The sequence below is a fragment of the Lycium ferocissimum genome, chromosome 3, assembly GCF_029784015.1.
Source record: "Lycium ferocissimum isolate CSIRO_LF1 chromosome 3, AGI_CSIRO_Lferr_CH_V1, whole genome shotgun sequence".
Taxonomy (NCBI): domain Eukaryota; kingdom Viridiplantae; phylum Streptophyta; class Magnoliopsida; order Solanales; family Solanaceae; genus Lycium; species Lycium ferocissimum.
In genome coordinates this window covers 2,207,201-2,230,844 of record NC_081344.1, presented here as the reverse complement: position 1 = coordinate 2,230,844, position 23,644 = coordinate 2,207,201, and the positions used below count along the sequence as shown (strand labels likewise).

The 23,644-nt window shown below is 38.1% G+C and overlaps 2 protein-coding genes across 4 annotated transcripts; one reads left to right on the top strand and one right to left on the bottom strand.

Moving 5' to 3' along the window:
• Positions 1-814: 814 nt before the first annotated feature.
• Positions 815-6,075, top strand: LOC132049215 (calcium-dependent protein kinase 20-like). Its single transcript, XM_059439933.1, has 9 exons — positions 815-1,015; positions 1,046-1,942; positions 2,849-2,992; positions 3,095-3,247; positions 3,781-3,896; positions 4,240-4,407; positions 5,047-5,271; positions 5,431-5,534; positions 5,764-6,075. Exons 2-8 carry the CDS (start codon positions 1,162-1,164, stop codon positions 5,509-5,511), a joined length of 1,668 nt encoding a protein of 555 aa, XP_059295916.1. The 5' UTR covers positions 815-1,015; positions 1,046-1,161; the 3' UTR covers positions 5,512-5,534; positions 5,764-6,075.
• Positions 6,076-7,293: 1,218 nt separating this feature from the next.
• On the bottom strand, positions 7,294-20,647 carry LOC132049211 (pre-mRNA-splicing factor ATP-dependent RNA helicase DEAH7). Of its 3 annotated transcripts, none has more exons than XM_059439928.1 (18): positions 20,619-20,647; positions 20,010-20,065; positions 19,703-19,838; positions 17,918-18,142; positions 16,931-17,001; positions 15,710-15,956; positions 15,098-15,274; positions 14,873-15,012; positions 14,640-14,737; positions 14,381-14,489; positions 10,895-11,072; positions 10,563-10,792; positions 10,286-10,462; positions 10,077-10,148; positions 9,783-9,959; positions 9,574-9,635; positions 9,305-9,457; positions 7,294-9,225 (listed from the first exon to the last, which is right to left on the bottom strand). In XM_059439928.1, exons 2-18 carry the CDS (start codon positions 20,013-20,015, stop codon positions 7,626-7,628), a joined length of 3,858 nt encoding a protein of 1,285 aa, XP_059295911.1. In that variant the 5' UTR covers positions 20,016-20,065; positions 20,619-20,647; the 3' UTR covers positions 7,294-7,625. The 3 variants fall into 3 exon arrangements, with proteins under 3 accessions (XP_059295911.1, XP_059295909.1, XP_059295910.1); XM_059439926.1 differs by lacking the exon at positions 20,619-20,647 and adding an exon at positions 20,408-20,425; XM_059439927.1 differs by lacking the exon at positions 20,619-20,647 and having other exon boundaries at positions 20,010-20,110.
• Between the last annotated feature and the right edge of the window lie 2,997 nt (positions 20,648-23,644).

Below are 23,644 nucleotides of genomic sequence, written 5' to 3'. Positions count from 1 at the left end.
GGTACCTTGTGGAAAGTGTGGTTTATTCTCACTTTTCTTTTCACGTCTCCTATTTATAGAAAAACAAGCTACAAATATTATTAACAACAAAGTGGAGATAGCAATTAACAGATTATAGATGGTTAACAAATAGTCAAAAATAAAGTAGTACTCCCTCCAAATAAAAAAAATGTCCACTTAGTCTTTTTTTCTTGAGTTAAAAAGAGTGTCCACGTATCAAATTAAGAAAGAGTTTAATAATACTTTTCCAGATTTGTCCCTATTAAGTGTTATGTGATCAAATTCCAATACTTATTTAATTAGGTGCAGTTTAGTCAAATTACCTATTTTATTCTAGAAGTTTGTATTTTCTTAAAGGGTGTCTGAAATGGTTAAGTGGACACTCTTTTTTATCTGGAGGGAGTAATAAGTACTAATATAAAGAATATACTCGTCATGTACGTTCACCTATCACTTATGCATGTTTTACAAGTATTAGTATTTTTTATTTCATATGGAATTTAATATAAATAATATGGAAATTATATCACATATGACAAACTAATATCGAGATTATTTTCAACAATGTAGGTGGCCAAAAGACCCCGTAATTAATAAATTAGTATTACTACTTATATTCCTGTAGTGCTCAATGTTATGAGATCCACATTTTATCACTTTGTAATATAACTTCACTTGGTTATCCAAATTGAATTAATTATTATAGGTTGAAATAGTAAAAATCCTGTGTGGGTGGTAGAATGTAAACCGTAATTATCAGATACACAAAACACATGCATGCACAAAGTTGCAGTGCAAATCATGAATCAACCATCCAATTGATCCATACATCTTCCTCTTCCCAGCCATCTTCTCAGTCCTCCCAACACCCCCCCAAAAACCAAAACAATAAAAGTTACCTCATTTCTTTCCCAATTTTTGATTTTCTGGTTTGGTTTCTGGGGGCCAGTTTGAGCATTGCATCATTCTCAGCTTCTTGTTGAATTTCAAGGGAAAAATTGAAGGATTTTTCATTGTTGTTCCCAATTCAAGGGAAAAATTGAAGGATTTCTCAGCTTCTTATATCAACAAATTAAAAGCAAGCCTGGATGATATTGGGATTCGAGGAAAGTTGGGATTTTGATTCTGAGCAATATCTTATGTTTATGTTGATATTTTTTGATGGGGAATACATGTTCGGGACCCACTTTGAACAAAGATTCAGCAGATTCATCAAAGACAGATGGAAAAGGCTCTGATTCTAATAACTCTAATGTCCAGAACACCCCTCCTCCACATCTTCAAATACCTGGAGATAAGCCTCAGGATGACAAATCAACAAATTCCCAAAAGGGTGTCAAAATGGAAGACACTGTAAATAATAAGGCAGTGGAGGATGTGAAAAGAAACAAGTCTAGTAATCTTAAGCGAGTATTGAGTGCAGGCCTCCAAGTCGAATCCGTTTTGGGGCGAAAAACGGGCAACTTGAAAGAAATTTATAGTTTAGGAAGGAAACTAGGACAAGGGCAATTCGGGACAACATTTTTGTGTGTGGATAAAGCTCAAGGAAAGGAATTTGCATGTAAGTCAATTGCTAAAAGGAAGTTGACAACTGAAGAAGATGTGGAGGATGTTCGGAGGGAGATTCAGATAATGCACCACTTGGCAGGGCACCCTAGTGTTGTACAGATTGTTGGGGCTTATGAGGATGCTGTTGCTGTTCATGTCGTAATGGAGCTTTGTGCGGGTGGAGAGCTTTTCGATAGGATTATAAAGAGGGGGCACTATTCAGAGAAGAAGGCTGCTGAACTTGCAAGGGTAATAGTAGGTGTTGTGGAAGCATGCCATTCACTAGGCGTTATGCACAGAGACCTCAAACCTGAGAACTTCCTTTTTGTCAATGAGAAAGAAGAGTCACCATTGAAGACCATTGACTTCGGGTTATCGGTGTTCTTTAGACCAGGTATGCATTCTGCTTAAACAAATTAGGTTTCCTCAAGACTTGTGTTAATCTCGCCCCTCGATCAGTCATCTATCGGGAACTTACTGGAAATTGTTGAACTCAAATTCATGCGTGCAATGATAATAGATTAACCTGCTTATCATTTGTTTGCTATGTTAATATGGGGTCGATCCAATATACACATACTTAGAGCTTTAGTTAAGGGTGTTTTTCAATCTTCTTTTTTTCCACCATTTATGAACATGATAGTTCATCGAGGACCTTCCTTCGTTATTTTTCTTTATTTCCACAAATTACTGTTGACTTGTCAATGCATGTTAAGAGTTTAACAACAAAAAGAAGAGAAGAAAGTCTTGTTTAGACATCTATTGGATGACAGTAGATAAGTTTCTGAATTGGTTTCTCTCGTCAGAAGATAGCACAATGATGCCTTCTGTATTCTTAAAACTCTATCATGCAAAGTTATTTGTCATGGACTAGCAGACAAGAACCCCTGAACTTCTCCAGATATCTGGTCCTGTATTTTGACAATCTGTCCTTGGAACCTTTGCTAATTAATGCCACTAAAGCCCATAATTTCCTGTTAATATGGTGTTAAAACAAGTGGAAATCATCTTCATAGGACCCCTACATTTCTGATGCTTTTTCTAGAAAGTGATCTCGTCACTTCTGGGGCATGGATCTTGGAATCTTATTAAAAGATTACAGCCTATATCTCTATATAAATTGATTTCTATGGACAAGTACATAATATTCTTAAGTTGGTCTAGTAACTTGGAGCATTCTTGTTATAATGACAATTCCTGCATGAATTACAGGATCTTATTGTCGCTGTCTTCTGCTTCTTCTAGCTGTTGTCGCTTCCTTTCTGACGCCTGACTAAGAATGAAAATCTTTTGCATCCAGGTGAAACCTTCACGGATGTGGTGGGAAGCCCTTACTATGTGGCCCCAGAAGTCCTGCGGAAGCGTTATGGTCCAGAATGTGATATTTGGAGTGCTGGAGTAATTATTTATATCCTTCTTAGCGGTGTGCCTCCATTTTGGGATGGTGAGGTCTTTTGACTTTCTTTATTCGCAAATTGCTTCTTTAATTTTAAGGTAATGTGATACTGACCATTCCGCCTAATGCATGCTGATGTTTTTCTATCAGAAACGGAGCAAGGAATATTTGAACAGATTGTGAAAGGGGAACTTGACTTAGTGTCAGAACCTTGGCCAGCTATATCAGAAAGTGCAAAAGATCTAGTCAGAAAAATGCTTGTGAGAGATCCCAAAAAGCGGTTGACAGCTCACGAAGTTCTCTGTAAGATGCAGTACTAACTAGTCCAATCCTTTATTCTCTTAACATCCTTTTGTATTATTGAGTATTTGTCTTGATACTTCTCATCCTTTATACTCTGCGGTATATGGTCGTGCAGTCTGCATACTTGTCGGCTGAAAAGATTGACATACTTCTTAAATCATTCTTAGGGTTGAACATGTAAAGCTGCTGTGCTATTTGTTGCAGAAATATTCTTGTCCCCATGTCTATATCATTGGTTAAGAAATGATGAAATATGAGGAAGATTCTGATCTTCTACTTTGAGCTTCTGTGATGCATAGGTTAACAGAGATTCTGACCTTTTACTTGAGCTTTTTTGACGGATCGCTTAACAGAGACTATGACATATACAGGGGAAATCTAATTGCAAAAGCATTCATAAATTGATAGAGACCAAACAGTTTTTTAACTTATCAGTGGTCTGAAGAAGTCCATTTGTCTGTCTGTATATTTGGTTAAGAGTTCATTTGGATGCTCTTTAAGTTGAAAGGAAAACCGTTTATTGTCTATTGCAGGTCACCCATGGGTCCGTGTAGGTGGAGTTGCTCCAGATAAGCCTCTTGATTCTGCTGTTCTGTCTCGTCTCAATCAATTTTCTGCAATGAATAAATTAAAGAAGATAGCAATCAGAGTAAGTTGTTACAATTTTTGGCACGTTTGTCACTGATCTTACTATAGTAGTGGTATTTCTCATTTTGAAAGTAGAGAATCTTAAGTAGAAACATATGTGAGAACTATCTCTTTTCTAAATGGAAAGAGGCAAGGCTATTTTCTAGTAATTCTCCATTTCTCCTTTCTACTTTCTGACAGGCCCGTCTTTGATTATTTCAAATATGCCTCAAGATATGTTGTTCCATATTTCGTAGTGATTTTAAAATGAGGATCAGGAGAAGGATATCCTCGCATATTACTCTTATCAACTAATACTAGGTTTTGCATACTTATGCTTGACCAAGTACGACCGTTTTATTCAGGTTATTGCCGAAAATCTTTCTGGAGAGGAAATTGCAGGATTGAAGCAAATGTTCAAAATGATAGACGCAGATAACAGTGGACATATTACGCTAGAGGAACTGAAAAAGGGCTTGGTAAAAGTAGGTGCCGATCTTAAGGATTCAGAAATAAACAATTTAATGCAAGCGGTATGTACAAGTTCCTTTTTCATTTTTGGTTTTGTTTTTATTTGTTGTGTTCAATAGCTTTCCTACTTGCTTGACGCAGCATTGTTAGAAAAATTGCACAATAACTTCGAATAAGAAAAAGAGGATTTTCTGTGTCCAGATGTGGATTTGGCCTCAAATATATGGGAGGGCAAATCAACCCGTTTTGCCTTGCAAGGCCAATTCACATGTGGGCGAGACCACTCCCTTTTACTAGCTCTTTTACAATCTAAAGGAAGACTATTCAATATAAGGAGGAAGAAAGTTCTTTCCACGATCAATGAGGGACACTTTGTCTTCCACATAAGACAAGGAAGAATAAAAGAAAAGGGACACACAAGAATAAATAGAGGAAAGAGGATAATTTCTTTATTCTTTGCATTACACAAAGGTTTATTTCCAACAACCATAACCTACTTTTTCCAAGATACACCCAAAACAAGATCCAAACAATTACAATTGTTTTCTGATAACAAAGCAAAACTAAACTGTTTTATATCCAATGGCATCAGATATATTGATCTCTTAGTTGCATTCCTAATGAAATTATCAAAATCATACATATTAGCATTGATTCGAGTCTGATCCTTATTTAACAAACTTCTCCATGGAAAAATGCAGGCAGATATGGATAATAGCGGTACCATTGACTATGGCGAGTTTATCGCTGCTATGCTCCATCTAAACAAAGTCCAGAAGGAAGATCACATGTATGCTGCTTTTTCATATTTTGATCAAGATGGTAGTGGATATATCACACAAGAAGAACTCCAACAGGCTTGTGAGAAGTTTGGTTTGAGCAATATTCCCATGGAAGAACTTATGCGTGAAGTTGATCAAGATAATGTATACTCATGGTCTTTTCATTCTAATCAGATTTTTATTTCTAATACCATACAGAGACACTTAATTAGGAACATAAATAAGAACATGATTAGAGGCACTAGCAATGATGAATGATCAAACTTCAGACTAATGAGCTTCCTATGCTTATTTTCTCTTCAGGATGGGCGCATTGATTACAATGAATTTGTAGCAATGATGCAAGATACTGGTTTTGGAAAGAATGGTAACAAAAGAGTGTGACATCTCCGAGGCCTTAGAACCTGGTAAAACTTGGTGTCTATCCTACCATATTGGTTCTTTTAGTATCATCATTTACATCATTACATGACAACATAAACTTTTGTTTGCATAAATCTGTAAATATTACTCCAATACTGGAGATCGAAGGCTAATTCTTGGGTTCCATCTTAGCATTCCCGTCTTATGTCTCTTTCTAATTGATCTATATCGTTCAATCTGTAAATCAATGTCCTTTACGCATTTTAATTGTAGGCTTGCTCGGCCCTTTGATCACAAGACTACTTCAAATACTCTGGAAGCAGATTAGAACTTTGAGGGTCCCGTGGTTCATTAAATCTCCAGTGTTACTGCTTCGGCTCAAAAATGCATTTTCTGCAGAAGTAATTCGTGATTTTCCTACGTCCAAGTCCAATGCTATTCTTCTTACGTTTTGGCGTAGTTATAATATCAATCTTGTGCTCTTGTTCACCCTATTAGATGATTTTGATGTGTACTACATTCTTTTTCTTGATGAAGTTTGATGTACACTACTTTTTTCTCTTTTTAGCCCGAATTTATTACATTTTGGGGTTACGGCTTGGCGTAGTCATAATATCAATCTTGTGCTCTTGTTCACACTATTAGATGATTTTGATGTGTACCACATTCTTTTTCTTGATGATGTTTGATGTACACTACTTTTTTCTCTTTGTAGCCCGAATTTATTACATTTTGGGGAGTCTTTAACTTTTCCTCTTGTTAAAAGTTTTACAGTAATGATTAGTGGCTTTTCTCTTTTCTCTCTTTTGTAAATGCTGATATATCGGTGTTGCGTTCTTATTTCTTACCCCTTCTCCTCAACTCCTTCCTGAAAATGAATAAAACCAGTTACTGCCCTGCAATACCAAGCTTTGGTAAAAGCTTAAATTTTGAAGGTCATGCTTATGGTGATCGTTGTCTTTCAATTTTCTGTTATTTAAAAGCTTATTAGACCTTCTTGCTGTTAGCAGCATATATGAAGATCACAAGGGTCATAGTAAGATTGATCATGACGAAAATGGACTTCCCCGTAATGTAGTTCAAATATAAGTTGAGAGTTCTCCACCATTTTATACAGACAAAAGAGATATGAATCCCACTATTGCATCGGGAGTTTGCTTAAGAGCCTGCCACTTTAGAGTTCTCTCAAAATGCAAAGATGATCTTGGAATGGCCAGCACATTAGTGTTTCGACAATGATTCGAAGTCTGTGATGAGCTTTTTTCCAGTGTTGAAATTTTTTTTATTTCTTTTTAGAAGCAGTACAGTGATTAATAGGTCACAATTTAAAACGAGTAACACACAAATTTGAACCAACTAAATGACTGTCTTTCCGGGTTAACCATGTAAAAGGAACCATGCAAAAAGAAACAGCTTGAATTTCTTACTGAAGTATGTGAGTTTTCATTCTATGTTTACCCCATATCACTCACTCTTCAATCTATAAACATTATATCACCTCCCAGCCAAAATGAAGCACTCCTATGTGCCATAAAAAGTGAAAGGAATACGCTTATTACAAGCGTACATTATGCGTCATCTTTTTCATGATTCAGAAAGGGATGAACGACAGATTTCCAAAAGCATAAATAAATCTATCCGCATCTCGTGCAAAAAAAAAAAAAAAATTCTTTCACAAACGATGATGACAAACAAGGTAATTGATTGTAGATTCTCAAGATAATGTAACACAAACTAGTAGCAAATCCTGCAATCTAAATACCATGCAATATCCCTATGCCAAAAGTAGTTAAAACTCAAGTGTTCAAAGGTCAAAAGAAGCAAACATACTTGCTATATGAAGAAACTTATACAAGTATGTAAAATTTAGGGTTAAAAGGAGTACAGATAATTGCTATATGAAGAAACTTATACAAGCATGTCAAATTCAGGGTTACAAGGAGTACAGATAATTGCCAAATGAAGGAACTTGTACATACATTTGTTTACTCTGAACCTTCATTTGGATTTTCTAATTCCCCAAATCTCCATCCACCAAATTAACTTGAGGATGACTAAGAAATGGATATACGTGGCTTTCACCCGTGGGCAAGAAACATCACACCAGATATCTAACAACTACAGCAAAAGTGTATTTACAGACCGAGCCTCTTAGGTCGTAAATAAGTAGTTGAGCCTTTCTTCAAACCAGGCATTGAAACCTGTTGCAGCTCTTTTGCTCTCTTTTCCTTCTCCTTCTCCTTGGTTCGTCTCTCAGCTTCAGCCTGGACCATCCTCAACTTCTCCATTTCTTCCTCCATGGCAGTTTTCTCCTCTTTCTGTTTCTTTTTATGTTCCAGCATTGATGTATCAGAATCTTTCACGGAGAAGAACATTGGCCCCAGCTCAGCCAACCAGTGAGGCTCCACAGCTGTCACACACTGCATGTACTCTTTTGATGTCAAGATTAGCTCATGATAAACCACGTTATCAGGAGTGTAGCCCAATCCATAGAGAGCACTAGTGGGATGCAGGTGACAAGGCATTCCAGTCCTGCAATTAACATATTCCCCAACTCCCTTCAGTCTAGCTGCATTATGGAAGTAGGCAGAGCAGATGGCTTTCCTTACAACATCCCAATCAGGACCACAGGAGGTGAGTGGTATTTTAAGTGTCTTTAGGATATCCAGCAATTGAGACCTTACTTCCCTAGCCTTGCGTAGACCTTTGACCTGTAAATAGTGGTCATTACACCAGTCTCCCCTGTATTGATTAGCTTTCCATTGCTGGTAAACATTAAGCAGTGTAAGGTGATCAGATTCTGGCACAAAAAACTTTTCCCTAGCAGCATCACTTTCCTCTGCCCTATCCTTGGGTCTAAAGAAAACTGAAGGCACCGAAAGCATAGAAACAATAGTCAGAACCTCATTTAAGCATTCTAGTTGTTCTCCCATCAAGAGCATTTTGGCAAGGGGAGGATCCAATGGGAACTCCACCATTTTCCAGCCAAGGGCTGTTAAATCCCCAACATTGTTAAGTGCACCTAATACCCACAACTGATACATGGAGTTAAGGATGTTATCCTGAGGAGGTGGGTCCATAAAATCAAAATCCAACAGGTTCTGAATTTTGAGAGACTTGAGCAGCAAAACCACATTCCCAAGATTTGTCCGTTGAATCTCCGGCACGGGGCTTTGCAGCATTTCATTCTCATACGCATTCTCAGTATAAAGCCGGTAACAAGTTCCTGGGCCAGTTCTACCAGCTCGACCAGCACGCTGGTCAGCTGCAGCTCGACTAATGGGGAACACTTGCAGAGCATCCATACCCATACGAGGGTTGTACACCTTCATTTTACCATAGCCTGTGTCAATGACATAGTAAATTCCATCAACAGTCAAGGATGTTTCAGCAATATTAGTCGCAACAATGCATTTTCGCGCCCCGTCTTCAGCTTTCTGGAATATTTTTGCTTGCAAATCAGCAGGAAGTTGGGAGTATATAGGAAGAATTAATAGATTGGGCACTGCTTGTTTTGTTGACGAGATAAGCTGTTCCATGCGCTCTGAAAGTGCATAACAGGTAGCTTCAATCTCATCCTGACCAGTCATGAAGATGAGTATATCACCTGGTGCACTAGTAATATGGATGGTCATTGCTTGCTTAACTGCAGCTTCGACATAATCTTCGCATGGGGTTTTACTATACAATTTTGTAACTGGAAAGGTTCTTCCAGGTATGTGAAATATTGGTACGCTGCAATAAAAAGACATGGGTTATGTGAGTGGAAAGAAGATGGAAAGCCAACACATAGTTATCCAATAGAAAAACCTACCTCCCAAAGAAGTTGGAGAATTTCTGCGCATTCAGAGTGGCAGAAGTGACAATAAGCTTAAAATCAAGTCGCCTAGCCACAACTTTCTTAAGAATGCCAAAAAGGACATCAGTGTTAAGTGATCTCTCATGGGCCTCGTCCATTACAATTACACTGCAGATAAAGAGATATTTTGAGCGACTGCACTACATAAAGAAAGCAGAAACCTGACGTTCCCGGAAATCAAATATTAAAATGCTTATGAAAGCATATAAAGAGTGGAACAATACCGATATTTTTCAAGATCAGGATCTTTGAGTGTTTCCCTTAGAAGAACACCATCAGTCATGTACTGCACAAGGAAATATACATATATTCAGCTCACACCCACTTACAAGCGAACCAAGGGACTCACCTTGATATCTTCCTATTGCATAAATTACATAAAATACAATTATGAGGTGCGAGTCTACTCACCTCATACGATCAAAAGACTCACCTTGATAACAGTACTTGGCCCAGTGACATCTTCAAAACGAATGGCATATCCAATTTTATCACCAAGCTCGGTTTCCATTTCTTCACTGACTCTTTTTGCAACACTCATGGCTGCCACACGCCTGGGTTGGGTGCAACCAACGATCCCAGTATCTGTATAGCCATCTTCATGAAGGTACTGCATGCAATTACAAACAAGCATACAAAAAGAGTCAGGACTGTATAAAAAATTCCACAGATTCCAGTATAGATTTAAAAAACTAATTTACAAAAGAAAACACTAATCTAAACAAACCTGGGTTAGCTGTGTTGTCTTTCCAGAACCAGTTTCTCCAACAACGACCACCACTTGGTTTTCGCGAACCACCTGGTCTCAAAAAGAAACACCAATTAAACCAATCTGCAAGTCAAGAAAATACAATAAAGAGTGGCACCCAAAGGTGTGGCCTCAGAGGCAATGAAGTGGTTGAGAACTATGTATCAGAATAGGAAAATGGGACAAACCTGCAATAACTCATCTCGGATAGAGAAGATGGGGAGATACTGCCTTTGCTGTGAAAGTGTTTTTGATTTTGCAAAATCACTGACAGCTTCCCCTTTCTTTAAGTGCTGTGAGAATTTAGCTTCTCCCTTAAAATCAACCTCACCATCCTCACCCACTACAGCAGTATCCGCATCAACCTAGCATAAGGTGAAAGGGAACTTCAGATCCATATCTTCTACAATCTGAAACACACCAGACTAACATAGTATGTTCAATTTGATGGCAAGCATAAGATACCTGCTCTGCAGTCTTCTCCACACCAAGAATATCTCCGAGTTTTGAGCCAGCTAGCTCCCAAAATCTTTGGCGAGACTTGTGCATGTTTTGCTTTTCACGTATTTCCCGAACTAGAGCTGAACCTTTGCGTGAAATTATGGCCATATCTGATGTCGGGTCCTTTATTGGCATTATCGGCTCAGCTTGCTTGGTGAAAACAATTCTCCCATCCAAAAAGGGGGGCTTTGTATCTGTCGCAATAAATGGTAAGATATCCAAACAAAAGATACAGCAAATAATTTTACGAAGACAGAATAAACTAGTCAACTGGAAGGTGTATCATAGAGATGTACCGTGAACAAGAAGAATAACCTTCCGTTCGTCCTCATCATCAAACTCTGTCTGCACCTCAGTTCCTCTAACAGCTCCAGATCTCAAAAGCTGGCGATCCTCCCATTGAGCATTGTCTGCAGTGAGCTGTGATAACCTTTTACTTTGAGCAAGTGACATCTTGCTTCCATCTTTACGAACCTGTTACACGTGGCAAGGGAAAGAGAGGAAGGTGATGTCAATGACAGACCATACATGTGTTGCATTAGTGTGCATTATATATAACCAGTCGTTAACTACACAGTATATTTAAGTTTGTTAGGCAGACTACAAAAGTTTTTGATATTATGCTAACTCACAGAGAACAGACTATCTCATCGGGAAAGGTCCAAGAAGCTCTTGACATTAAAATAGAATGATAACTTGACTTAGCCAGTGAATCTAAAGGTCATTTTAGCTCATTTTCTCAGATTTTACATGTAGAAGAACCAGCTCATCAGCTAAAAGATGATTAGCTATTTTGATCTCATAATTCTCAATAATTTCCTGATTTTTAAACCAAGTTTCAAAGTTTTTCAGAGAAAAACAACAGGTTCTGATTTGACTGCCTCTCAGATGTTAATTTGTTTTTCTTTAATTGAAAGCAAGAATATTATGTAGATGGTGGCACCAAAGAGATCAAAATCGAGATACATCTGGATGTATGAAATGTAGGCACAACCACGGAAAGAAAAGAAAAATACAGCACTTCCAATTAGGGCCAAAAGGACCGATATCTGTACAAGGTCTTCCATCCCTTCTGTTCAAACGTCTGTCACCTCTCAGAGGTTCAACACTGGTCTAAAATAGGAGGATACAAAATACATATCTAAAAGAAGACAACAGGTCTACACAAAGGGAATTCAATCAGTACGTAAGCACAACTGAATATAAGCTGATGTGGAATGTCTAACACAGTCACAATAGTGAGAGAAACATGCTCACGCATCAAAGGGTAATTAAGGATACGTGCCCTTTAGTTCTCCTGGCGCCAGAGAATCATAAAAATTCAACAACAACAACAACAACCCAGTGAAATCCACAACATGAGGTCTGGGGAGGGTAGAGTGTACGCAGACCTGACTCCTACCAAGGTAGGACGGCTGTTTCCGAAAGACCCTCGGCTCAATAGAAAGCATAAAAGCATAAAAGCATAACAAGCATAATAGCATAACAAGAGGTCAGATAAGGCCAAGAGATTCAAAGCGATATGGAAATGCAAATAACTAAAGCGACTAAGCCATGATGAAGCGCTTGTAAAGGAGCGAGCTATCACTGATAAAATAAGATAATCAAAGTACGGGATAACAAATAGTAGTAAATCAAAGCACAAATGTGACTACTAATATGAAAGGATAAACGTTACTATCTACTAGCCTTCTACCCTAATCTGAGTCCTCCATACCCTCCTATCTAAGGTCATGTCCTCGGTAAGTCAGAATCGCGCTATATCCCGTCTAATCACCTCTCCCAATACTTCTTCTTCGCCTACCCCTACCTCCTCTTCGAAACCATCCATGGCCAACCTCTCACACCTTCGCACCGGGGCATCTCGTGTCTCTCTCTTCACATGTCCAAACCATCTCGCCCCGTTTCCGCATCTTGTCTTCCACCGAGGCCACTCCCACCTTGTCCTTGGATAGCCCTCATTCCTAATCCTCGTCACTCTCAGCGTGCCCACACATCCATCTCAACATTCTCATCTCGCAACTTTCATCTTTTCGAACGGAGAGATCTTAATCGGCCAACACTCCGCCCCATACAACATGGCCTGCCTAACCACCACTTTGTAGAACTTGCCCTAAGTCGTGGTGGCACTTTCTTATCACATAGCACTCCTAAGCGAGCCTCCATTTCATCCACCTCGCCCCTAATACGATGTGTGACATCATCGTCAATCTCCCCCATCGCTTACACAGGTGACCCAAGATACTTGAAACTACTTGTCTTCCGACCACCCGGGTACCAAGCCTTACTTCCACGCTCCTCTTCGAGGCGCTTCACCGAACTTCGCACTCCAAGTACCGTCTTCGGTCCTACTCGCCCTTGAATCCTTTAGACTCCAAAGTTTCGACGCCAACCCTCCAGCCTTAGCGTTGACCTCGCTACGAGTCTCGTCGATCAAGACTATGTCATCCGCGAAAAGCATACACCATGGCACCTCGCTCGAATATGCGCGTCAATTCATCCATCGCCAAGGCAACAAAACGACCAAGAGCCGATCCGACGCAACCCCATCACAACCGGGGAAAGTTGCTCCGAGTCTCCTCCTACCGTCCTTACCCCGGTCTCGGCTCCCCACACATGTCCTCGATCACCCTAATGTACGCCACAGTACACCTTTAGCCTCCAAGCATCTCCACAGATCTCCTCGGGAACTTTGTCGTAAGCCTTTTCTGTGTCGATGAATACCATACGTAAGTCTCTCTTCCTCTCCCTATCTTCGCTCCACCGCCTCCTTACATACAAGATGGACGGCCTCTCGTAGTTGAAAGCGTCCGCACGAATCCAAACCGGTTCTCTCGAAATAGCTACACCTCTCCTCACCCTCATCTCCACCACCCTTTCCCACACTTTCATAGTATGGCTTAGCAAACTGATACCTCTATAGTTGTTCGCAACTCCGGATATCGCCCTGTTCTTGTATGAGGGATCATTACACTCGACCTCCATTCTTCGGCATCATTGTCGTCTTAAAGATGACATTAAACAACCTAGTCGCCCACTCCAAACTCTCGAGCCCGCAAACTTCCAAAATTCTCCAGAATCTCGTCGGTCCTCGTCGCTCTTCCTCGCGCATCCTACGAATAGCACCCTTAACCTCCTCAACCTTAATACTCCCGCAATACCCAAAATCGCGACGCTCCTCGTAAGTTCTAAATCTCCCAACACAATGTCCCCCGTCCCCTTCTTCATTCAAGAGTTTTGTGGAAATATGATCGCCATCTCCATCTAATGCGAGCCTCTTCAACCAATACTTTGCCATGCTCGTCCTTGATGCACTTCACTTGATCCAAATCACGTGCCCTCCTCTCTCCCTTGCCTTGGCTAGCCCTCGAACAATTTCTTATCCCCGCCTTTTTCCTCTAGTTCCGCATAAAGGCGTTCAAAAGCTGCCGTTTTTGCCATCGAAACCGCCAACTTCGCCTTATTCTCATCATCAGTTATTGATGATAGCGGGATCGCAAAGCAGAAAACATAATCCTCAATGCCACATTCAAATACAGCAAGCTATGACACATAAGATTATTATGTAGACAGTGACACAAATTGCCAAGTGTAAGCTAAACCATTAACCAGCAAGTAAGTTTTCTAAACAGCTGAAAGAACCAGCCATTCAAACTGCTACAACTTCCAATGAGTCTCAGTAACATGCGTGAGTTTGCTAGTTCTTGCACAACCATATAAATGTGAAGTTGTGAACATATGCCAAAATCATGATTTAAGGTTTTTGTCCTCTCTGTGCTTACCAGTTTTTTGGCCAATTCCACCTCTTTCTTCTGGAAAGATGCCTCATCCCCAAGAAATGCTGATGAACCATCCCCCTCAAACACTGTACTACCTTCTTCGCGGTCATACCTGCATAACAGAAGTGATTATTGGCTCTACGAAAAATAAGAAAACTGATTACTAGAAAAAAATACATAGCAAGCAACTATAAACTTCTAGGGAAGGTCATATGACTTCCTTCATAATACTGTTAACACTATAAAATGGCAAGACAATTACCAGGCACGATCAGAATTATACTCCATCTCTAAACGCATACTTTCAGTAATCTCTTGATATTGATCTTCAGAGGCATCATTTGTGTCATCTTCTCCGTCCTAGAAGGAAGTAACGCACAGGTAAAAAAAATTGAAACTGTCACTTATTGAACTTTCTGACAGTCCCCTCCACACACACAAAAACAAAAAAGAAAACGAACTAAGGAAGACAGAAGTTTGAGTATAAAGCAGTACCTCAGACAGAGAACTTCCTGTAGAAGACATAATCAAACTGGATTTTGCACCATATCTAGAACTTGAAGATCTTACTGATGACCCAGATGCCCTTATTGGAGTTGGAGAAGGGGCCACACTGTCCCACGGAGAAGCAGCTCCTGCAGGTATGAAGGTTTCTCATTAATAATGTGCTGACAAATTTTTACAAGATAACGCCAGCGTTAGAATTCACAGTGACCATACCAGCAGAATGAGGAGTATGATCCCCGAGCCATGGGGATACAAGTCGAGAATCAGGTGAAGCACCAAGGAACTTTGGGGATGGTGAAGGCTCATAACGCCTGCTACTACTACTGGAACGACTATCACGACGAGGAGTATCTTGCCACTCCCATCTACCATCATCCCATTCCGATCTTCCTGAAAGATTACACAATTTCCAGTTCAATTCAAATGGTTTAAGAAATGTCATAAAATTACTGTGAGGAGATACACAGACACAAGGAAGTATACCAACAGTCCCCAATTATTACATGCTCCAGTGCACATTCCTATTCTATACGTCCATTCAGATGATTTTAGAGCCACCAGCCCTTGATGTAATTGCACATGCATGCAAAATTCAAAAGCACACTTTTTTTGGGACTCAGGTGGACTCATATGAGAGAAAAGTAGTTGACACCATTACGACTCCGTCAAGCACCAATATGAGAATAGGTGCATTGTGATGACATGCATTTTAGTGCACATACTGACATGTCGACGGTATCACATGCTACCCACTTAACTTGTTTTTGATTTGGACAATCAGAACCAAAAATACCAGGCATAGACAAGTGAAGATGTAATGTTTACCAGGAGTCTTCCTAGGACCTTCATATCTACTTCTTTTTCTTGCGTCATCCCCATCATATTCTCTTTCATGACCACGTGATGAATCCCTGTAATGGTGCTCTTCCCTGCTGGTTCTTCTCTCTCTCCTTCTCCCTTCCCTGCTTTCACTTCTGTAATTATCCCTGTATTTACTTCTATCCCTTTCACGGTCAACGGACTCACCCCTAGATATCGTAGAACGTAAACTCCCAGAAGATGCAGCTGGAACCTTGAATTAGACACAAGTCAGTGACACATTGTTGTCTCCAGAAATGGAAGCAAGAGAGATTGAGTTACATTACAGAACACAATAGTCCATCCAGTTGAGGCAAGAAACTAAAGCATATGATCGAATTTACCGGAAAACACTAAATTAGCAGGACACATGCACTGAGGAATGGGTTTCCAACAAGTCATACAAAGATTTCAGACCCAAAATCCCAAGACCGAAGTAGAGAACTCTTACAGGTACCAATTTGTGAAATCCAAGCAGGAGAACCAGACCAATTTGTGAAATCCATACGAGAGGAACGGAAGAAGAGTAAAACAGTGAGACGAACTTCAAATGACTCAAATAAGTAATTTTTTTTAGTAAGGTGACTCAAATAAGTAATATAACTGCCACATCTTGCATACGAGATGCTCTGATGAAACTCATGCCGTACTTTCTTAGCAACTTCTTCATCAATAAGGATGGTTGGTCAATTTGCAACCGCTAACCTCTATGGATTTGTTATCCATTATATTGAACGATAAAGATGCACAAATGTGAATTCATATGTATTATTTTACTACTTTGAACAATTAACAAAAAAGGACAGTGTATCCAGATTTGCTTCATAATAACTGTCAAAGTATTGCTGACAATCAAGCTTAGACTCCAGCTTATTAAGGTACCAGCTCCTCAAAGTTCCTAGTTCAGAATGTCACTTTCTTTATCTCACTTAAGTTATTCTTCTCGATGCAATACACACAGTAACATCAAACAATAAGAGGAGAGACTTAAACCCCAGAAAACTCCTCTCCCTATATTGGTCAACAAATTGAAACACACAAAGAAAAAAGGAAAGGAATCTAGAAACTTCCAAGATAAGAAACTGACGGTACTATAGAAAAGGCAATTCAACAGCATCAAGCTTCAAAACTTATACTAGAAAATAACAAGGAAATATGTCAAAGCAAGAGTACTTATAAGCAATGTACCTCTGTGTTCTCATTCAAGTGAGGCCTCACGACTGTCTCAGCATCTTCCCGTTCATCGGTTACTGCACTACCTAGAAAATAAAGGTTGATTAATTACCTATTTCCTAGCTTAACTATAAGAGTAGATTGGTATTGTAGTTAAGTGCAATTCATTGTATATTATTGCCTTTCCTTATTTAGTCTTAGGACTCATTGTATAAGTACCCATACTCATGGGTTGTAAATTCATCAAGAAATACAAAGAAGCTTTTTCTTCTTCTTGAAATCTTCATAATATCAGAGCTGTTGCTGCCTTTGGAGGTGAGTCTTCTCCCTCGCAGCACCGCATCACTGGGGTTCTATTTTTCACAAGAAGAGGTTGAGTTTTCTCATCACGTACGGCGAGCGACAGAGACCAAACCCCAAACAGATGCTGCCGGAAACACCTCCGACGCGCCGTCACACGCTGCTAGAACTTCCGACACCACCGACGCGTCAATCTCACACGCCAATGCGTCACTCTTTCCGGCAATTATTTCTGAAAATTTCTTTTCCCGTTGGGGTCACTGGCACATTCAGAGCCCGCCAGAATCTCCTAAAGACCTACTACTTTGTTGGAACAAAAGAAGACTGCGAAAAAGACGATAAAAAGTAGTGGAACACTATACCAGTGGCTATATGGTGGACTGTGTAGAGGGAGAAATCAAAGATACTTTGAAGGCAAAAAGGAAAATATTTGTACCTTAAAGCATAGATGTTTAGCTCACTTAATCTTTTGGTGTAAAAAAGAAAATGTACAAGATGTAGACAGGATGGTTAATTTCCTTAGTTCTTTTCAAATATGTAGTTAGTGTAGGGAGATGCAGACTGCAGGTGCCGTACTACTGATACATTGAGTTAAAATGCAGCAGCAGAGACCATACAAATATCAAAAGTAATCATAACGTTGGAGTTGATTATACTAATGAATCCTCTAATGTGAAAAGAAAAAAGAGTTGAGACTGGTACCTGGAGCAGATGTCTCACTAGCATACGATTCACGATACCTCCTCTGTACATTATTCCGTGAAACATTAGATGCACTACTTCCCAACTCATCAATTCCAGAAGCAGCAAATGCTTCCTCGTCCTCATCTAAAGATGACGCAACTGAAGCAAGTCTCTCCCTTGGAACTTTAAATCCACTCTCTACAGTAGCCCCTCCCCTTTTAGCAATCGCCAAGGCATCAAGCCCTATCCAATCGTGAGAAGTTGATAAAGATGTAAATCACAAAACAATCTCATTATATCACACTTATCGAGAAGGGGACATAGTCAAAGTTTATAACTCAAAACGGCAACGGAACTAATACATGTACCAATAGTCTAAAACACATAAGCTGAGAAGAAGCAGACGAACTATTACAAAATAAAATGTAATGTTCTTATACTACTGTTCTCTTGAAGGACATCTTTAAGTACCTACACGTCTAATATGCCACCTAACAAAAAGAAAATTCGGATAGACCAAAATAATTATTTTTTTACAAACTTTCTCATGATGAGTCTAAATGGAGTAACATGGTCAGTGAGGAGTCACATAGCCAGCCCCAACTTATTTGGGACTGAGGCTAGTTATTATTGTTGTCATTCTCATGGAAAAGCATACATCTTGCAAGACGAAGGAACTTGTTTCTAATTTTTACTCAATCAACAAAAGAATGTCTACATAAAGCTTCTGAATATTATGCAAGCATTTAATCTAGGATACAAGCACATTTTGTACAAGACCCAACATACAAAAAACGGAAATCTTGCAAATGGCTTATGTTCAGGGTGGGCCTCCGAGAATCTAAGGCTTTGAAAAACTAGACAAAAAAACAAAATGTGTAGATATGCAGAACTAAACAAAGTTAAGAAAGTGTGAAAGGATGTTGTACATCACAATCATGATATATGAGGTGTCACAAGTTGCAGCCTCATTTACTTCTTCTTTCTTGTTATTTTAGTGGGAAATTTTGGTTCATTTTTTCCAAAATTAGTAAATGTCATTCTATTCCCTTTTTATATAGGTTTGTCGCATTATGGCCTTTTCCCTTTTCACCTACCCAAAAGAAGTACTCCCTCCGTCCCAATTTGTGTGACACTCTTTCCTTTTTAGTCAGTCCCAAAAAGAATGACACCTTTCTATATTTAGTAACAATTCAACTTTAAATTTCCCTTTTTACCCTTAATGAAATGGTTTCTAGCCACACAAATTTCTATAGTGTGTTTTAGGACACAAGTTTCACAAGTCTTTCTTTACTTCTTAAACTTCGTGCCAAGTCAAACACCCTCATATAAAATGGGACGGAAGGAGTAGCAAATTTTTGAAATGAAAATTTATCATTGATGGATAGCGAGGGAGGTTGATAATCTAAGGTCATAAGATAGGATGGATCATATGCAGATGGTCCTTTAATTTGTTAGAGAGAGTAAGGAAAGGGGGGGTATGTTCACCTACTAGTTAGGAGTCATCCAGGTTAAGTTTGTGTGTTGTTTTCTCAGATATCTTTTGTAAGGTGGTATCACCAAGCATCAAAAGGATAAGCTGAATCCATAAGCTCAGTAAAGGTAAACAGATAAATCTAGATACAATTGGACCAAATATAGCTTGCTTTCATATAAAGATCGAATTGTTGTGATGTTGAACTATTCGAAATACAGAAACTATGCAATATTTCTGTCATGTAAAACCGTTTTTTTTTTGTTTGAGAGAAGATGGGACTAAATGAAGTGCCAAAACCACAAAGATATAGGTCAATCAAATCATACCTAGAAGTGATTTCCGCTCTGAAGGTTTAAAAACTACTCTCTCCTTCCCGGGAACAAAAAGACCCCCACTACCCGTCTTTTCAGGTTCCAATGTCGTTGTTGTCTTGTCCAAATCAATTGGTCCAACATCTCCTTGCTTTTGGGAAGGGGAAAAAAAAAAAGTAGAATAGTATAAGGAAATTTTGTCCCTTGAAAAAAGTTGATAAAAATAAAGGATAACATACATATGGTCAAAAGAAAACTATTTAAACAGCATTATCTAGTTATTTTTGGAAAGAGTGTAAGTTTCTGGGAAGTATACACTCACCTGCATGTTTCGTTTGAGGAGCTGTAGCAACTGTTATCCAGTTAAACCTACAGTCACTGGAAAGCAAGCAGAAGAATAAATATACAAACATCAACTAGGTTGCATGGTTATCCATATAAGTTGAAAACAACTTATATGGGGAAGAAAAAAAGAAGTATTGGGAGTCGTGTGATGAGGATAGGAAGAGGGATTTGGATCTTGTGAAACAGTTGGATTTAGAGTTGTTTGAGGATGGTGACGGTGCAGAGCAGGCTCAAGGAAACAATCCTTTCTAGGAAATTGGTAATACCTCCGTCCTAAAGTCATGCGATTATTAATAATCAATTTTGCAGTAGCATGAATTGCTTGTGTCTCAGAATTTCTGTTCATGTGGCTGATTATACAATTTTAGCAAGTACCAAAATGGATTTCTTGAGTCGCAAAGTAATGTAGCGACATCTTTTTTGAAATTTTACATAATAAAAAAAAAAAAAAGCAACAAGTATGGGTCAGTTGAAGGTAGGATAGTAGTTCAACCAAAATCATATTCATATCAGAAATATATGAAGGAACGTAGCCCTATCGGATATTTTTATGATTAAATAGATTGAATGAAGAAAAACAAAGTACCTGATTAATAATAACAACCTAGAAACGCCAGTCGCAGCCGGAAAAATGATTTGAATATATTATGGGGGTGTTGGTTTTGTTAGTGCTATTTTGGGTCACTAGTCGGTGTTCGACCCCTTCGCCGACTATGGGTCCGACTTAGGTCAGGCCGGGTCGGCCCATGATATGGTTTTTTATGGAGAAAAACCTTTGGGCAATTGGCGCGAATGCCCTTCAAATGCGCTGGTCTTTAATTTTTGCCCCCGTAATGCGTGGTCTTTAATATTTGCCCTTCTAAGCCTAAAAGATAATAAGAAAAAAAGACTTTACTATCCTACCCATAACATATAAAAATCTAAAAGAACGTAATGAACCCCAAACATCCAATTAAACCTATCCATCATTTCAACAACAAACCTTTCAATCGTTCCATCGTTCCAACATTTCACTGGAGAAATCTCCATTGATTTTGTCTGCACAACATCGAAAAAGATAAAATATATAATATATAGCGTTTCAATTGAATGTAATTCAACTCAATTTCATGCTTTATTAAGTTTAGATTTGTTAATATTTGAAAATAACAACAAATCATCTTCTATGAACTAAACAAGCGATATGCGATTGAGATTCAACATTGCGAATCATAATTTTACTCAACAACATAGAATTGATCAAATTTATTGCTTTGTTCGATTTTTATTAGTTTATACGTTCCATTTGATTAGTATACAATGCTCAATGACTTAGACTTGAAATTATAGTAACTTCGGTTGACAAAAAATAATCGGTGCAAAGTTCGAACAAGTATGTCGGAGGAGAGAAGTTTACTTTACAAAAGAACAAAGTATCTTTGTTAGAGGCAAATTTCATTTTCATAAGCAAAAAAAAAAAAATACACAAGTATTAAGAATTAGACAAGTATGCGGAGGAGCGAAGTTTACATTAGAAAAGAACAAAGTATCTTTGTTAGCGGCAAACTTTCATTTTTATGAGCAAAATAAAAATTTACGCAAGTGTTAAGAATTAGAAAAGTATGTCGGAGGAGAAGGAAGTTCACTTTACAAAAGAACAAAGTATCTTTGTTATAGGCAACTTTCATTTTCATAAACAAAATAAAAAATTACACAAGTTTTAAGAATTAGACAAGTATGCGGAGGAGCGAATTTCACTTTACAAAAGAACAAAATATCTTTGTTAGAGGCAAACTTTCATTTTCATGAGCAAAACAAAATTTACGCAAGTGTTAAGAACTAGAAAAGTATGCCGAGGAGGCGAAGTTCACTTTACAAAAGAACAAAGTATCTTTGTTAGAGGCAACTTTCATTTTCATAAGCAAAATAAAAAAGTACACAAGTGTTAAGAATTAGACAAGTACTGGAGGAGCGAAGTTCTCTTTACAAAAGAACAAAGTATGTTGTTAGCATGCAAACTTTCATTTTCATAAGCAAAATAAAAAAACATACAAGTGTTAAGAATTAGACAAGTCTGTCGAGGGAGGAAGTTCACTTTAAAAAATTACAAAGTATGCCGTGAGAGGCAAACTTTCATTTTTCATAACCAAAACAAAAAAATACACAAGTGTTAAGAATTAGACAAGTCCGGAGAGGCGAGAAGTTCACTTTAAAAAATTACAAAGTATGCCGTGAGAGGCAAACTTTCATTTTTCATAACCAAAACAAAAAAATACACAAGTGTTAAGAATTAGACAAGTCACGGAGGGGCGAGGAAGTTCACTTTAAAAAATTACAAAGTATGCGTGAGAGAGGCAAACTTTCATTTTTCATAACCAAAACAAAAAAATACACAAGTGTTAAGAATTAGACAAGTCCCGGAGGGGGAGGAAGTTCACTTTAAAAAATTACAAAGTATGCCATGAGAGGCAAACTTTCATTTTTCATAACCAAAACAAAACATTATTAACAAAACAACACCAAAAACACATAAGATTGCATAAAAATCAAAATTATTAACAAGAAAACACCATAAAACCAAGCACACATAAATTAACTTAATTCATGAAGTTATGCGGAACAAGATAACTTTATGCCGAACCAAGATAACCGATTTCAAAAATCAATAACTCTCACGGACCTGCATATGTTGCCTCAAACAAACACATTCTTCACAAAAACCGATTATTAAATAAAAACAAAAAGCAACAACATAAAACGGCAAGCATTCACGAGCAAAACTTCAATGATTCAACAAAGAGAAAACTAAAACGCATATCAAAATCAACTAAAACATATTACGACATTCATAATACGACATTCAAAAAACTAAAATATATACATGGGAATGAAACTAAAGTTCAAAAAATCATACGACACTATAACAAGACATTATCATTTTAAATAAAAAAGGATCAATTAAATATAAAAAACGATGAAGACAAAGATATTAATTCAACAAATAACAATTTAACATAAAAACAAATATTGAAACGAGCAAAAGATCCAAATTCGTACCTACGTTTTAGAACATATGAGACAAACACAAAACAGAGGAGGAAAGAAGAAGCAAAAAAAAAAAAAAAAGGGGCAAATGACGAAATAAAAAGGATTTTAATGGGGTAAGGATAATTTCGTCAAAAAACTTTCATTAAAAAGGCGGCAAGGGCAAAATTTAAAGAAGACATAAATGAGGGGCAAAATATAAAGACCAGCCCAAAAGAAGGGCACTCCGCGCAAAAAAAAGAAAACCTTTCACCATGCTCGATTCTCTATTTTTACTACATACCAGAGCCCGTGCCCAACATATATTTATAATTTTATTTTTATGCAATTATAAAAAGAATTGATATATTCTACAATATTTCTTGAAAGTAACGTATATAAAGATAGAAATTTTGAGAGCACGGGTTCAATAATTTGTGCCATGATGTTATTTTTTTGTTTCAGTTTATATGACTTTATTTAAGAAAAAGGCTAATAGACACTTTTTAAACTGCGCGTTAATCAAATTTGAACCAAAATTTCAAAAATTATTGAATTTTTAACTACTTCTAAATACGGAAACGTCATTTGAACTACCATTCCCCTCGG

Bases quoted from the DNA above. Each gene is read 5' to 3' on its own strand.
- LOC132049211 (XM_059439928.1), bottom strand. The intron at 9,960-10,076 runs GTTTGTTTAGAT...AATTGCATGCAG, and splicing joins AGACAACACAGCTAACCCAG to TACCTTCATGAAGATGGCTA. The intron at 9,458-9,573 runs GTATTGTTCCAC...CTTTATCTGCAG, and splicing joins CCTGATCTTGAAAAATATCG to TGTAATTGTAATGGACGAGG.
- LOC132049215 (XM_059439933.1), top strand. From the start codon at position 1,162: ATGGGGAATACATGTTCGGGACCCACTTTGAACAAAGATTCAGCAGAT. The intron at 1,943-2,848 runs GTATGCATTCTG...TTTTGCATCCAG, and splicing joins ATCGGTGTTCTTTAGACCAG to GTGAAACCTTCACGGATGTG. The intron at 3,248-3,780 runs GTAAGATGCAGT...TGTCTATTGCAG, and splicing joins GACAGCTCACGAAGTTCTCT to GTCACCCATGGGTCCGTGTA.